Source organism: Musca domestica, unplaced genomic scaffold (genome assembly GCF_030504385.1).
Source record: "Musca domestica strain aabys unplaced genomic scaffold, Musca_domestica.polishedcontigs.V.1.1 181, whole genome shotgun sequence".
Classification (NCBI taxonomy): domain Eukaryota; kingdom Metazoa; phylum Arthropoda; class Insecta; order Diptera; family Muscidae; genus Musca; species Musca domestica.
Window position 1 is genome coordinate 119,728 of NW_026712240.1, and position 14,126 is coordinate 133,853.

General features: G+C 40.2%; 1 protein-coding gene across 1 annotated transcript in view; it reads right to left on the reverse strand.

Moving 5' to 3' along the window:
- LOC101895850 (kalirin) overlaps nucleotides 1-14,126 on the reverse strand; it is a 137,776-nt gene that overhangs the window by 109,640 nt on the left and 14,010 nt on the right. The window contains 6 exon segments of the mRNA XM_059121032.1: nucleotides 244-447; nucleotides 4,038-4,159; nucleotides 4,228-4,671; nucleotides 4,674-5,203; nucleotides 7,739-10,638; nucleotides 10,710-11,256. Of these exon segments, the coding sequence (XP_058977015.1) occupies nucleotides 244-447; nucleotides 4,038-4,159; nucleotides 4,228-4,671; nucleotides 4,674-5,203; nucleotides 7,739-10,638; nucleotides 10,710-11,256 (4,747 nt within the window).

The window sequence follows — 14,126 nt, forward strand, 5'->3', positions numbered from 1 at the left end:
TCTAATAAAGTTGTTTCCAATCCCAATTAGAAGTTGTTATCGTTAAAGTAGAATCACAATTGGCTACATCACAATTGGCTACAATGGCATAATTTCTCATATTCAAATCGGAGTATTTTTCATTTTTTTTCACATAGACATTTTTATCTCCAATTTTTTCCGTAGAAATCTCCAATATCATAGTGCAAAAACGACAATTCCTTCATTAGCAAAAAATAAAAGTAAATTTAAATCTGTACTCACTTTGTTATCACTATCTGTTGTATTGCCAGATCCAAAACTGGCTAAGGAACATCTGTCGTGATCGTTTTCAGTCAATGGATCATCCAGATCACGCGAGGATCGTTGCGATGAACCCGAATTCTTGGCTGGTGATTTGGGCAGGGTTAGGGAAGTGCCAGAGAAGCATGACTCCTGCATGACTTCGCGTAGTTTTTTGGTCCAAATCTGAAAGTTGAAAAAATGTGAATATTAAGAAAAATAAGGGGCAATGTTAAGCTGAAAAAAATTCGAAAGAGGGGACAATGAACGGAAGATCCTGATGGTCCACGGTGAGAAGAAGAAATATAAAAGGTAACTTATGGAATTCTTTAAATTGATTGAATAAGTCATTTAAATAAGTTATATATTAAAATTTAAAAGAAAATATTCAAAAGAGAACACCAAGAGCAGAAGGTCTTGAGAATAGATTGTGGTAAGAAGAAGTAGAAAAGTTACTTTATAGTATTTTTTGAAACCATTAAATAGAATTAATTAAAAAATATTTCACAGCTTGATGGCCATTTAAACTAAATTAAAAAAATAGAATTATAACTTTAATGGAAACAGGATCTTCTATTCCTGAGGTGAAGAAGGTGAAGTAGAAGTATTTTAGCACTATGAGAATATTCTATAAAAGGAACAATTCTTCAACATCTTCTCTTAATACCAGGCTATCAGTTTACATAGGACTTTTATGAAAAGACTATTTTTAAAAAGCCTACAATGACAGGTTAGAATACCTTGCCTATTGCAGATGAAGGACTTTTAATCCGGTTTCTTGGGAAAGAGATCCTTTAAAGGAATTCTATAAAAAAAAACAGCGTTAAAGGGTCTTAATTTAATAACAGCCCGTCAAAAGATATACGGAGGAAATCTTGAAAAATTCACGGCTTTGGGTCTAGCAAGAGCATAGAAAAATTGCGCAAGAAAGCCAAGCCTTTGGGATTAGAAAACCGGTTTAAAATACCCACGCCTTTGGGACTACAAAAACGGTTTAAAATAGCCTCGCCTTTGGGACTAGAAAAACGGTTTAAAATAGCCTCGCCTTTGGGACTAAAAAAACTGTTTTTAAATACCCACGCCTTTGGGACGAGAAAAACGGTTTAAAATACCACGCCTTTGGGAGTAGAAAATGGTTTAAAATACCCACGCCTTTGGGACTAGAAAAACGGTTTAAAACCCCACGCCTTTAGGACTAGAAAAAGGGTTAAAACCCCACGCCTTTGGGACTAGAAAAACGGTTAAAACTAGAAAAACAGGTTTAAAATACTCACGCCTTTGGGACGAGAAAATCGGTTTAAAATACCCACGCATTTGTGACTAGAAAAACGGTTTTAAAATACCCACGCCTTTGGAACTAGAAAAACGGTTTAAAATACCCACGCCTTTGGGTCTAGAAAAACGGATTTAAAAGCCTACGTCTTTGGGACTAGAAAAACGGATTTAAAAGCCTACGTCTTTGGGACTAGAAACGGCTTTAAAATACCCACGCCTTTGGGATAAGAAAAACGGTTTAAAATATCTACGCCTTTGTGACTAGAAAAAGGTTTTAAAATACCCTCGCCTTTGAGAAACGGCTTTAAAATACCCACGCCTTTGGTGCTAGAAAAACGGTTTAAAATGCCCACGCCTTTGGGACTAGAAAAACGAGTTAAAAATACCCACGCCTTTGGCGCTAGAAAAACGGTTTAAAATTCCCACGCCTTTGGAACTATAAAACGAGTTAAAAAATACCCATGCCTTTGCGACTAGAAAAACGGTTTAAAATACCCACGCCTTTGGGACGAGAAAAACGGTTTTAAAATACCCACGCCTTGGGACTAGAAAAACGGTTTGAAATTCCCACGCCTTCGGGACTGGAACACCGGTTTTAGAATACCCACGCCTTTGGGACTAGAAAAACGGTTTAAAATACCCATGCCTTTGGGTCTAGAAAAACGGTTTTAAAATACCCATGTCTTTGGGACTAGAACAACGGTTTAAAATACCCATGTCTTTGGGACTAGAACAACGGTTTAAAATACCCGCGCCCTTCGGGACTTGAACAACGGTTTAAAATACCCACGCCTTTGGGACAAGAAAAACGGTTTTAAAATACCCACGCCTTTGGGACTGGAAAAACGGCTTTAAAATACCCACGCCTTTGGGACTAGAAAAACGGTTTAAAATACCAATGCCTTTGGGACTAGAAAAACGGATTTAAAATACCCACGCCTTTGGGACAAGAAAAACGGTTTTAAAATGCCCTCGCCTTTAGAACTAGAAAACGATTTAAAATACCCTCGCCTTTGTGACTAAAAAAACGTTCTAAAATACCCACGCCTTTGGGACTAGAAAACGGTTTTAAAAACCCTCTTCTTTGGGCTTTGAAAAAGCCTGAAATATTATAAATGAAATTCCATGCACTAGGACCTAGTAACAGCTTAGAAATAGGTTCAAAAACCCAAGTCTTTAGGCCTTGGGAAAAGTCTTCAAAATTTATTAAAAAATGTCTGGTCTTTGAATCAAAAACATTAGATTTTTTTTTCAATTTCTCTGCTTTGGGTCTTTTCATAAAAATTCCACCGCTTTGGTGGAAAAAATATTAGAAAATTACAACGTCATACGCCTTGGAAAAGCAAATCGATACAAAAATTCCTCCATTTTGAGCCTTTAAAAGCTAAAGAATTTAAAAAAAAATCCCACGCCTTGAGGGCTTAAAAATGCCTAGAAAATTAAAAAAATCCATCGCTTTAGTCCATGGAAAAGTCTAAAAAAGTTTATAAATATTCCTAGACTTAGGCCTTAAAAATTGCTAGGAACAACATTTTTAAAAATCCACCACTTTAGGCCTTGGGAATGTCTAAAATTTTATTAAAAAATTTTCCTGAAAAAGCCTGGAATTATTACTAAAAAGTTCTACCGCTTTTGGTCATGGCCCATGCCACAGATTCCCTTAACTTCAAAATAAACAATACCTCAATAAGGAATTCTGTGTAAAAAAGTCCTCTTGAATATGTTCTACCCAAGGAAGACTTTTTAAAGGTCTCCAATCGGAAAAGAATAAGGGTGTTCCGTAGATAGATGACCTTTAAAGGGACTTCTACAGAAATGAGATCTTCAAAAGGCCTTCTATATTTGAAAGACCTTTAAAAGGGCTTAAAAAGTCATATATGAAAAAGGGTCTGAAGCCACCAATCAAAGGTCTTCTATCTGAAGAAGGACTTATGAAAATCTTTTATCTATGGGAGACCTTTAAAGATCCTACTTTCATAGGTGACCTTTTTAAGCTCTTTTAAAGGTCTTCCAAAGTCTTCCTTTAAGGTCATCTATCTATCTATAAAAGACCTTTTGCCGGACCCCTATCTATAGAAGAAGACATCTTGTTCTTCTTTAGAAGAAGACCTCTTGGTCTTCTGTAGAACAAGACCTCATCGTCTTCTATAGAAGAAAACCTCATCGTCTTCTATAGAAGAAAACCTCATGGTCTTCTTTAGAAGAAAAACTCCTGGTTTTCTATGGAAGAAGACCTCCTGGTCTTCTATGGAAGAAGACCTCCTGGTCTTCTATGGAAGAAGACCTACTGGTCTTCTATGGAAGAAGACCTACTGGCCTATGAAACTCCTGCTATGGAGGAAAATACTATCAAATGGCTTATAATTCTGAAATTCTTAAAAATCTACTCTTTTCATAGTGGAGCCTTAAAACGTATTCTAGAAAAAGTTGATTTAAAAGGGAGCCTACCGAAGGTTTTTCTACGGACAAAGATCTTTTGTCCTCTAAAAAAATTTCCTTACCTGTTTGGTCTCCAAACTATTGGCTTTAAGTACAATGCGACAATCGGACAGCATAGGTGAGCGACCTGTCCAGACGGCAAATTTCGTTTCATCACCCTCAATGTGTTCGGTTATGCCGAGATCTAAAAACAATTCAAAAATAATTATTAGCAAACAGAAAATTCAAATTCAAAATCTCCCAACAACCCACCTGTGGTCATTAATTTACTCTTAAACTGATATTTAGCCGATCCATTCGAATCCTTGACCTCTTTGGCAAACAGCAAATACATTTCGAATAGAAATACTCTGCGATCACGTCCTTTGCGTATCAATTGCTTGGTATCCCAGGCTTGGAATGCATCTTGCAAGACAACCTCACCTAAACTGTCGATGGAAACATCACAGTTCTCGAGCAACGACAAATGCATGGCATCGTTGGCCTTCTTCGGCACGTTCAACATCACCTCCAGGCCCTCCTTAATTTCACCATGTGATTCTTCACAGCACGATAGTAGATCTTTGAGTAATAGCTGATATTTGGTAATTCTTTGCACAGGTTTAATCAGATAGGCGGGCAGGGGATGTTCCACCTTGTGCTTGTGTTGCAGATCATCAAAATAGTTGCCGGCATGTTGCACCAGGAGATTATTGATGTTGGCTTATTTTTGCAGTAGTGCACATACATATCAAATTTACTGGCCCATGTCACAAAACAATGGCCCACATCTTCGGGCATTGTTTCGTATTTCTCCAGCTCACGTAGGAATATCTTATTGTGGAAATTATAGATTTCACGTATATTGCCGAAAATGATGTCCTCCTTGCCGTGCAGGGCAGTGGGCACACCTTGGCCGAAACGAAATTCTTCCAGGAAACATTTGATGCATGTTTCCAAATCTTTGACATAAGCTCTCTCCGTTTGCATCAGTTCGGCCATAATGAATTCTTTTCGCCGAGCCGATTTTCGCTTCTCTTCATTGATCTCCTTATTGGCCACGGTCGTTGAGGTAGTCAGCTTGGCTTCTAAAGTAGGATCTGAATGACGATCGTTTGACGATGATGAGGATGAAATTGAACCAATGCCGGAACTCATCGACACGTTGGTATCTGATTCGCTAATCATGCCCAGTGATTTTTCCAATTGTTCCCTATATGAGTCCATGCGATTGCTAAAGTCCTTGTACCTTTTGAGAGGAGCAGGAGGAGGAGGAAGGTTGGGAGGAAATTAATAAATAATTTTTAAGCTTTAATTGTTAGATGTAGTTTTGGTTCGTTAAGAGGCGATATGGACAGGAAGCCTTAAAGGTATTCTATGAAAGAAAGATGCTTATAAGGTCTTCTGGAGATAGAATTTGTTTAAGACCTTAAAGAGAGGTTTAATGGATAGATAAAACCTCTTGAAGATGTTCAACCTAAAGAACCATATTTAAGGTCTTCAATTAGAAAAAGACTTCTCAAAGGTCTCCAGCTGAAGAAGGTCTCGTAAAGGTCATCTGATTAACTTCTAAATAAGATATCTTGAAGGAATACAATAACGAAGTCCCCTTAAAAATTTAATATCTTAAGAAGACCCCTTTTAAAGATCTCCAATCAGAAAAAGGCTTCTCAAAGGTCTACATCTGAAGAAGGTCTCAAAGGTCTTCCACTTTTAAAGATCCTCTATTCATATATTACATTTTTAGGCCTTTCAAAGGTCTTCCACAAATAGAATTCCTCTTGAGGATCTCCTTTCTATAGAAGTGACTTTAAATGTCATCTATTTAGGCAGCCAGCCTTTAAAGGTATTCGATAAAAGAAAGATGTTTAAAAGCATGTAACCTTTATGGGGTCTTCTGGAGGTAGAATATCTTTTAGACCTTTAAAAGAAATTCTATGAATAGCTTAACTTCTAAATAAGACCTCTTGAAGGAATTCTGTATAAAAAAGTCCTCCTGAAGATATTCTAACTAAAGAAGAACCTTCTTAACTGTCTCCAGTCAGAAAAAGACTTCTCAAAGGTCTTCTATCTGAAAAACGGCCTCATAAATGATTTCTACTTTTAAACAGCCTCTATTCATAGATGACTTTTTTAGACCTTTCAAAGGTCTTCCACAAATAGAAAGCCTTTTGAGGATCTCCTTTCTACAGAAGATATTTTAAATGTCATCTTAATCTTTGAAGGTTTTCTATCTATAAGAAGAACCTATTTAAAGGTCTCCAGTCTGAAAAAGACTTTTCAAAGGTCATCTATCTGAAGAAGGTCTCATAAAGGCCTTCTACTATTAAAAGAGTCTCTAATCATAGATGACTTTTGTAGACCTTTCAAAGGCCTCCCATAAAAAGAATGCATTTGAGGATCTCCTTCCTATAGAAATCCCTTTAAATGTCATCTATTTACAGAAGATCTTTGAGGGTTTTGTATTTATAAGACATTTTGAAGTAATCCTATCTATAGAAAGTCCTTAAAATGTCCTCTATATATTGAAGGGTTTTTGAAGGTCTTTCATTTACAAAGGTCTTTTGGAGGATCATCAATCTAAAGAATACCTTTTGAAGGTCCTCTATCTATAGAAGACCTCTTGAAATTCCTTTATCTATGGAAGACCTTTTGAAGGTCCTCTATACATAGAAGGCTTTATGAAGGTCCGATATCTATAGAAGACATTTTGAAGCTCCTTATCTATAGATGTCTTTTTAAAGGTCCTCTATCTATAGAAGACTTTCTGAAGGTCTTTTGTTTACAGAAGTCTATTGAAAGACCTTTTGAAGGTCCTCTATCTATAGAAGACCTTTTGAAGATCCTTTACCCATGGAAGACCTTTTGAAAATCCTCTAACAATAGAAGACTTTTTTAAGGTCCTCTAACTATAGAAGACATTTAAAAGGTCCTCTATCTATAAAAGACCTTTGAAGGTCCGCTATCTATAGAAGACTTTTTGTAGCTCCTTTATCTCTAGAGGGCTTTTAAAATGCCCTCTATCTATAGAAGACTTTCTAAAGGTCTTTTGTTTACAGAAGTCTATAAAAGACCTTTTGTAGGTCCTCTAACTATAGAAGACATTTAGAAGGTCCTCTATCTATAAAAGACCTTTTGAAGGTCCGCTATGTATAGAAGACATTTTGAAGCTCCTTCATCTATAGAAGGCTTTTTAAAGGCCCTCTATCGATAGAAGGCTTTCTGAAGGCCTTTTGTTTACAGAAGTCTATAAAAGACTTTTTGAAGTTCCTCTATTAAAAAAAGACCATCAAAAGGCCTTCTATTTACTGAAAAACTTTTCCTCCTCTAGGTCCTCCATTTATAGAAGATCTCATGAAGGTATTTTATTTATAAAAGACCATTTGAGGGTCCTCCATTTACAGAAGAACATTGTAAGATTATCTATCTATAGAAGGACCTTTTAAGGTCTCTTATTTACAGAAGAACTTTAAAGGATCCTCTTTCTCTAGAAGAACTTTTAAGGGTCCTCTATCTCTAAAAGACCTTTTGTAAGTCCCCTATCTATAAAAGACCTTGAAAGGTCATCTGCTTAAAGGTGTTCTCTTTTTAGGAGACCTTGGAAGACCTTTACAGACTTTCCATTTATTGAAGACTTTCTAAAGGTTCTCATCCATAGATGACTCTCTAAAGGTATTCTGGCGTAGAACACAATTTGCGATCCTTTTGAAGTTCTTCCATCTTAACGAACCAACAATCACCCCTTATAATTAAAGTTCTCTTCTGCCATTCGGTTTTTTCTCACCTTTGATCCACCGACGCCACCCATTGCTTAATCGAACTGGCATGGGCATGACCCTTCTCCACCAAACTATCCGCCAGCTGGATCAATAGTTTAACACGTTCCCTTGTCTCCTTGGCTGTGCCACGGAATTCATTGTGCTCTTTGAGCAAACCTTCGGTTTCTTCGCGAGTTTTACCCACCAAATTGGTGCGGGACGAGAGATAGGCCTCTCCCGTGTTGTGGATCCATTCAATGGCCTGTTTGGCGCTACGTTCGAACAGCACAAATTGTTGACATTGATCCAGCGATTTCTTGCGTTGTGTCCAGAATTCCAGCACTTGATTCTCCTGCGTTAGCAATTTATCCAAAATGGTTTTGACACGATTTTCACAATTTCCCTGGGATTGATATTCATAGTATTGCTGTGAGCGATTGGCATATTTGAGGAAAGTTTCGGCGGTACGACGTGCCAACGTGCAGGCCTTCAAGAAGGCTTCTTTTTGTTCCTGATGTTTGGAGATAAGCTGGACAATGGTTTGGGATTTATCACTTGAGCCACCGCCACCACACCAGTCATCTTCACGACGATACTCTCGCTCCAAGGAGTCGAGTACCGAACAAACCTGCTCGGCGGTTTTGTAGAAATTTATTGAAGCCGTTACCAGTTTGTGACGCTCCTCGGCGTAGGTGACCAATTGTTGCCATTTCTTGGTAACATCATCGGATATTTCCCGTATCGACTGGGGATCATAGTGATTGGCATTGATTAGAGCATCAGCCCGATATTTCACCTGTACCGCAGAGGTGTGGGTCTTTTCAATGGCCACCTGAAATTGTTCGTGTTCTTTACGCAGCTGTTCGGCCTCCTGCAGACTGTTGGGTGTCACAAAGCTAGCCACCAACATGGCCTCGCCATTGCGTATCCAGGAAATAACTTGATTGGCATCGTTTTGAAACTGACACAATTGGACAGCTTGTTCCAATTTGGCTCGCTTGGCCTCGGAAAGTTCTTCCAAATCAATTTCTCTTTCGCGCAAGAAATTCAAGAGATATTCTATACGCGCCTGGGCTGTGTGGGTTGCATCTGCCATGGAAATAAATCCGGCCGATTCAAACATTTGCAGTAGCTCTTGGCCCTGTTCCAACACCTCATAGGTGGCATTTTGTATATCACTTACAGATTCGTTGTGCATGCGTATCAGCTGTTCGGCCTTTTGATAATCTCGGGATAAATCGGCATGTTGCAACTCCTCCGACCAGATTTCCAATTGCGAGGACAGCTCCATGGCATCCCTTTCAAAGTAGCGTAGACGTAAAATCAAATCAGCCCGAAATTTGCGGGCCGACCACAGTTCCTCCAACTCCACCTTTTGTTTGGACAACTTTTCCAAGGCCGCCTCCAGGGCCGAAACCGACCCCGTGTTGTCGGCATATTCCAACGAACGCATTTCCTGCAACAATGCCTCACCCTGGGCAATGGTTTGCATACAACCTTTCAGTGTGTTATCCTGCTGCTCCCGATACTGTTGCAAAAGTCTTTCTATGCCCTCCAGATTCTCCTGAGATAACATGGTCTCATCGCTGGAAACATCGGCTCTTAGCTGATCTATCCAGGCGGTGACCTCCTTTTCATGGGTGTAAAAAATTACAGCCATGTCAAGGCGTCGCCGTCTTTGTTCAACCCGTTCAGCAAAGCTGGCCACCTGTATTTCCAGCTCATGAGCAACCGAGTATATCTCATTGGGATCGGCCTCACCACTGCGTGCCAATTCATCGGCCGCAGCCAATAACTTCTCCGCATTGCTGTAGGTATTCTGGGCAACATTTTCGAAATGTTCGTGAGACTTTTGATAAACTCGGGCCTTCTGCAAGTTGCGTCCAATGCCGGTATTTTTGCGTACAAACACCTCACCGTGATTCTTTAACCAGTCCAAGACCTGTTTGACATCCTCTTGGAATAGTCGCAGAGCCAGTGTTTGGTGGAGGCGTATCTTTTCCTGGTGCCATTTCGATTCCAACGAACGATGATGGCCCAGGATTTGATGTATGACGGCGAGGACATGGGAGGCTCCCTCACTGTAGTCGGCAGCGGGATTTTGCCGGCCATATTTGTTGTAGCTGCTGTTTTTGCGATGATCTGGCACACCGGGTGGTGGTGGCTGATTGCATACCTGGACCAAATGATCCAGTTGATAAAGTAATTTTTTGCTGGTTGAATGTACCTCGGTATAGGCCTGGCACATGGCCTCGTACAGCGACTGATGGGTGCGTATGGCCGTCTCCAGGCTTTGTATATCTGAGGGTAGCGGCTGGGAGGCCTGACAGGCCGCCGCCCATGAGGCCACACTGTTGCAATACTGTTCGGCCTTGTGATGAAAGAGTACACTCAATTGCAGTACTGCTGTTCTCTCATCTAAGCCGGCGGCAAAATCTTTCCATGTACGATCCAGCCGGGTGGCCAAAGTCTTGATATTTTGAGCGGCATAATGTTGACTTTCAATGAGGCGGGAGGCCACTGCCAAAATGCGATCTATGTTCACCGAGACATTCATGGAGGCCACGGCAAATTTTTGATGTTCATCTTGCAGGGATTTGGCCACCGAATAGTTATGACCTATTTCCACATAGGACATTTGAAAGACATCACGATTGTGTAGGATCCAATCGAACATTTTCTCACAGTCCTGTTCGAAGAGGCGCCATTGAAAACATTGATCGAGTTTGACTTTTTTGTGCTGCCACAGGGTGAGCAAGCGCTGCTGGCCCGAATGGATGAGGTCAATTTGTCTTAAAGCTTTGCTGATGGCGGCCGACATGTCTGGATTGTTGGTGGCCATGCGAAATTGTTGAGAGGCATTTTGTGACTGGGATGAGGTGCCCGAATCGTTGCCACTGCCTACGCACTCGGCTCCAGCGGCACCCTGGAAGAAAAAAAGAGAAAAAAGAGGTTAATTTCCTGATTGGCAATATAAAAATGTTGTGTCCAACTTACCGCCCCGCCACTGCCACCTCCAGTCATATTGATTTTGGCCAACAGCTTTTTACCCTGCACATCCAGATCCTCAATGGGCAGCTTAAGGATTTTCTTTTTCATCTCATTGTGATGATCCAAGGCATGCCGGGCCCCATTTACATCCTCGGCAAAATCATTGCGCTGCAAATCCTCCTGCAGATCATCGATGCGATCGGCCAAATCACTGGCCTGCCAAAAGAAATCCTCAATGGCCAAACGGGCATCGGTCCACTGTTGATGGTCATACATTTGATTGCCATCAAAATCACTGGTCAACTGGCTGGGCTCCGCTATCTTGTTGAGGGCCTCAATCGATATGGTCGACGTTTCGAACTTGTATTTGTGTGATGAAATCGAGGCTCGTTGTTTTTGCCAAAAATTATCGGGTTTTATGATGACAACATTGTGGATGTTGGCACTGAAATGCTCCTGCAACACTTTCAATATGGCCTTGACATTCGTTGAACAATTGCCATTGCCGCGCATATCAATGATGACAGTGAAACCTAGATTTTTTGCCGAATCGCTGGAAGGAGAATGGGGAAATGGAAGAAATGGAAAAACTCATTACTAAAAGCATCAACAACATGAATAGGAATAAAGTAAAGGAGGTGATAGAGGGAGAGAGAGAGAGAGAGAGAGAGAGGAAAGGAGGATGCAGTTAACATGTGTGTGTGTGTGGGGCAGCAGCACACAGCCATCTAAATGTTATTTACTAACCTACCTTCTTCTCCTCCCTTCCTCACTCACTGAAATAAAAATCTAGTGTTGGTGTTGGTTTTACACTTTTCCCAAAGACTTGTCAACGAGAGCCGTGTGAGAAATGAAATTGAAAAAAAGCAAAACTATTCAAAAGACACTTCCTTTACACAATTTCCAGTAGTTCCTCTCTTTCCGTTGGCATCCGCCCCCCCTCAACCTACACTCCCTCCCTCTTAACTCATCATTACGGCCCATTTAGAAAAAGAAACGAATAAAGATGGACCTGAAACAATGTGGAGGGACGACAACAAAACCATTCACATACCCATACACCACCTCCCTTAGCATCTTCCTCTTCATCCTCTTATTCATATAGCCACTCAGTTCCGTATTTATGGCTTGGCTGTCGTATGAAAAGGGTAGTAGTCGAAGTAGAGAATTGCATTCACAATGAGAGTCACGCGTTGCTTTTGAATTCTTTTGAATTACAGCAACAGAAATAACAACAACCACAAAAACTGCAGCAGCAGCAACTTAACGCCGTTTATATGGCGGGGGGAAAATCTAAAATAGAATAAAGTTTGGAACAAAAGAGATACGTATTTGCAATACGCAGCTACCCCTATCCCCCTATGTTCGCCTCCTTCTCCTTCCCAACAAAAAACGTCAATGCAACTGGGGAGGCGAAAAAAAAAGTTGAAGAATATGTTTGAATACTCTTGGTTGGGCATAAATAATAAATCATTCATAAGTCCATGGAACTATGGAATTCTAGTTTTCTTTTTTTATTTTGCGATTTGAGAGATTCTCGAAAAAAAAAATTATAAATTTTTGCAAAAATGTGTGACAGAATAAATGGAGCTCTTTCAATATAACCTCAATGCCTCATACCTCAACTATCATTTGAGTAGGTTTTAGGTTTCAGGATGCGAGGTTACAGATGTATACCCTCAGTCAGGGTAATTTTTGAATGTGTGAAATTTGCAGAGAGTTCGATGCTTATTTAGCGTTTTATGAGCGTTAGGTATTTCAAAATTTTGAACCCTTTGTGGGGGAGGTTCCAGAAGAAGTGGTCCGATCTCTACCATATTTATAAGAGATCTTGTGTTGATGGAAATATTGAGATATGCCAAGTCCGAATGGAATCGGATTTTAATTTCGCGTTTTATGAGCTTCATGGATATTTAAGATTTCGACCCTTTGTAAGGAAGGTACCAGAAGAAGTGGACTGATTTATCCCATCTTAACAGCAGATCTTGTGTTAGTAGAAATAATAGGATGTGTGAAATACGAAGAGAGCCGAATGCCTATTTCAGATTTTATAATCGTTTTGATTATTCAAACCTTTCAACCTTTGTGGGGGAGGTACCTGAAGGAATGATCCGATTTCTACAATCTTTATAGCAGATCTTGTGTTGATGGAAATATTGACATGTGTCAAGTCTAGAATGTTCGAATCGTCGAATCGAATGTTAATTTCGCGTTTTATGAGCTTCATTGGTATCCGAATTTTTGACCCTTTGTGCGGGAGGTACCAGAAGGAGTGGACTGATTTATCCCATATTCACAGCAAATCTCGTGTTAGTAGGAATAAAGAGATGTGTGAAATACGAAGAGAGCCGAATGCTTATGTCAGATTTTATAATCGTTTTGATTATTCAAACCTTTCACCCTTTGTGGGGGAGGTACTAGAAGGAATGGTCCGATCTGTACCATCTATATAACAGATTTTGTGTTGATACAAATATTGAGATATACCAAGTCTGTGGAATGGAATCGGAAGCTAATTTCACATTTTATGAGCTTCATTGATATTCAAAATGTGGACCCTTTGTGGACTGATGTATCCCATCTTCACAGCACATCTTGTGTTAGTAGAAATAATGGGATATGTGCAATATGAAGAGGAACGAATGCTTATTTCGAATTTTGTAAAGGTTTTGGTTATTCAAACTTTTGGCCCTTTGCGGAGGAGGTACCAGAAGAAATGGTCCGATCTCTAACATCTTTAAAACAGAGCTTGAGGTGATGAAAACATTGGGGGATGGAAGTCTAAATGGAATCAAATGTTACTTCCGCGTTTTATGGCCTCCATGGATATTCAAAATTTTGACCCCGGAAAACCACAAGTGGCTATCGTTAGAGCACTCCAGCATTTAAATGTGAATAAATCTTTTGTGTCTCGTACCATCGCTCGTTACCGTGATACTGGTAACGTAGCCAATAGCCCGACGTCAAGGAAGTGGACGGAAGAAAATAGCAACATCAGCAGCAATGTTCCGAAAAGTAAAGAAGCGACTTGATCGAACCCCGCATCGCAGTGGCCGAAAAAGTGGCTCTTGAGCTGAACATATCGCAATATTCCATTCGGCAAATATTGAAAAATGAGCTCGGGCTAAAGCCATTGAAATTCCAAAAAGTGCAAGAACTTACACCGCAACAGAGAGAAAATAGACTCAAAAGAGCTAAAGAGTTGCTTCGCCGAAAGTGGTGCACTGCCGAATTTGGTTCTCTCCGATGAGAAAACATTCGTTGTCCAGCAGTTTGTAAAAAAACAAAATGATCGTGTTTACCTGCCAAAGAGGTCAGCTGAAAATGTGCACCTTCGTTTGGCCACCAGAACTCAAGCGCCGGCCATGGTGATAGTGTGGTGTGGACCGCCATAACAGCCGATGGTCGCCCTCCGCCCGTATT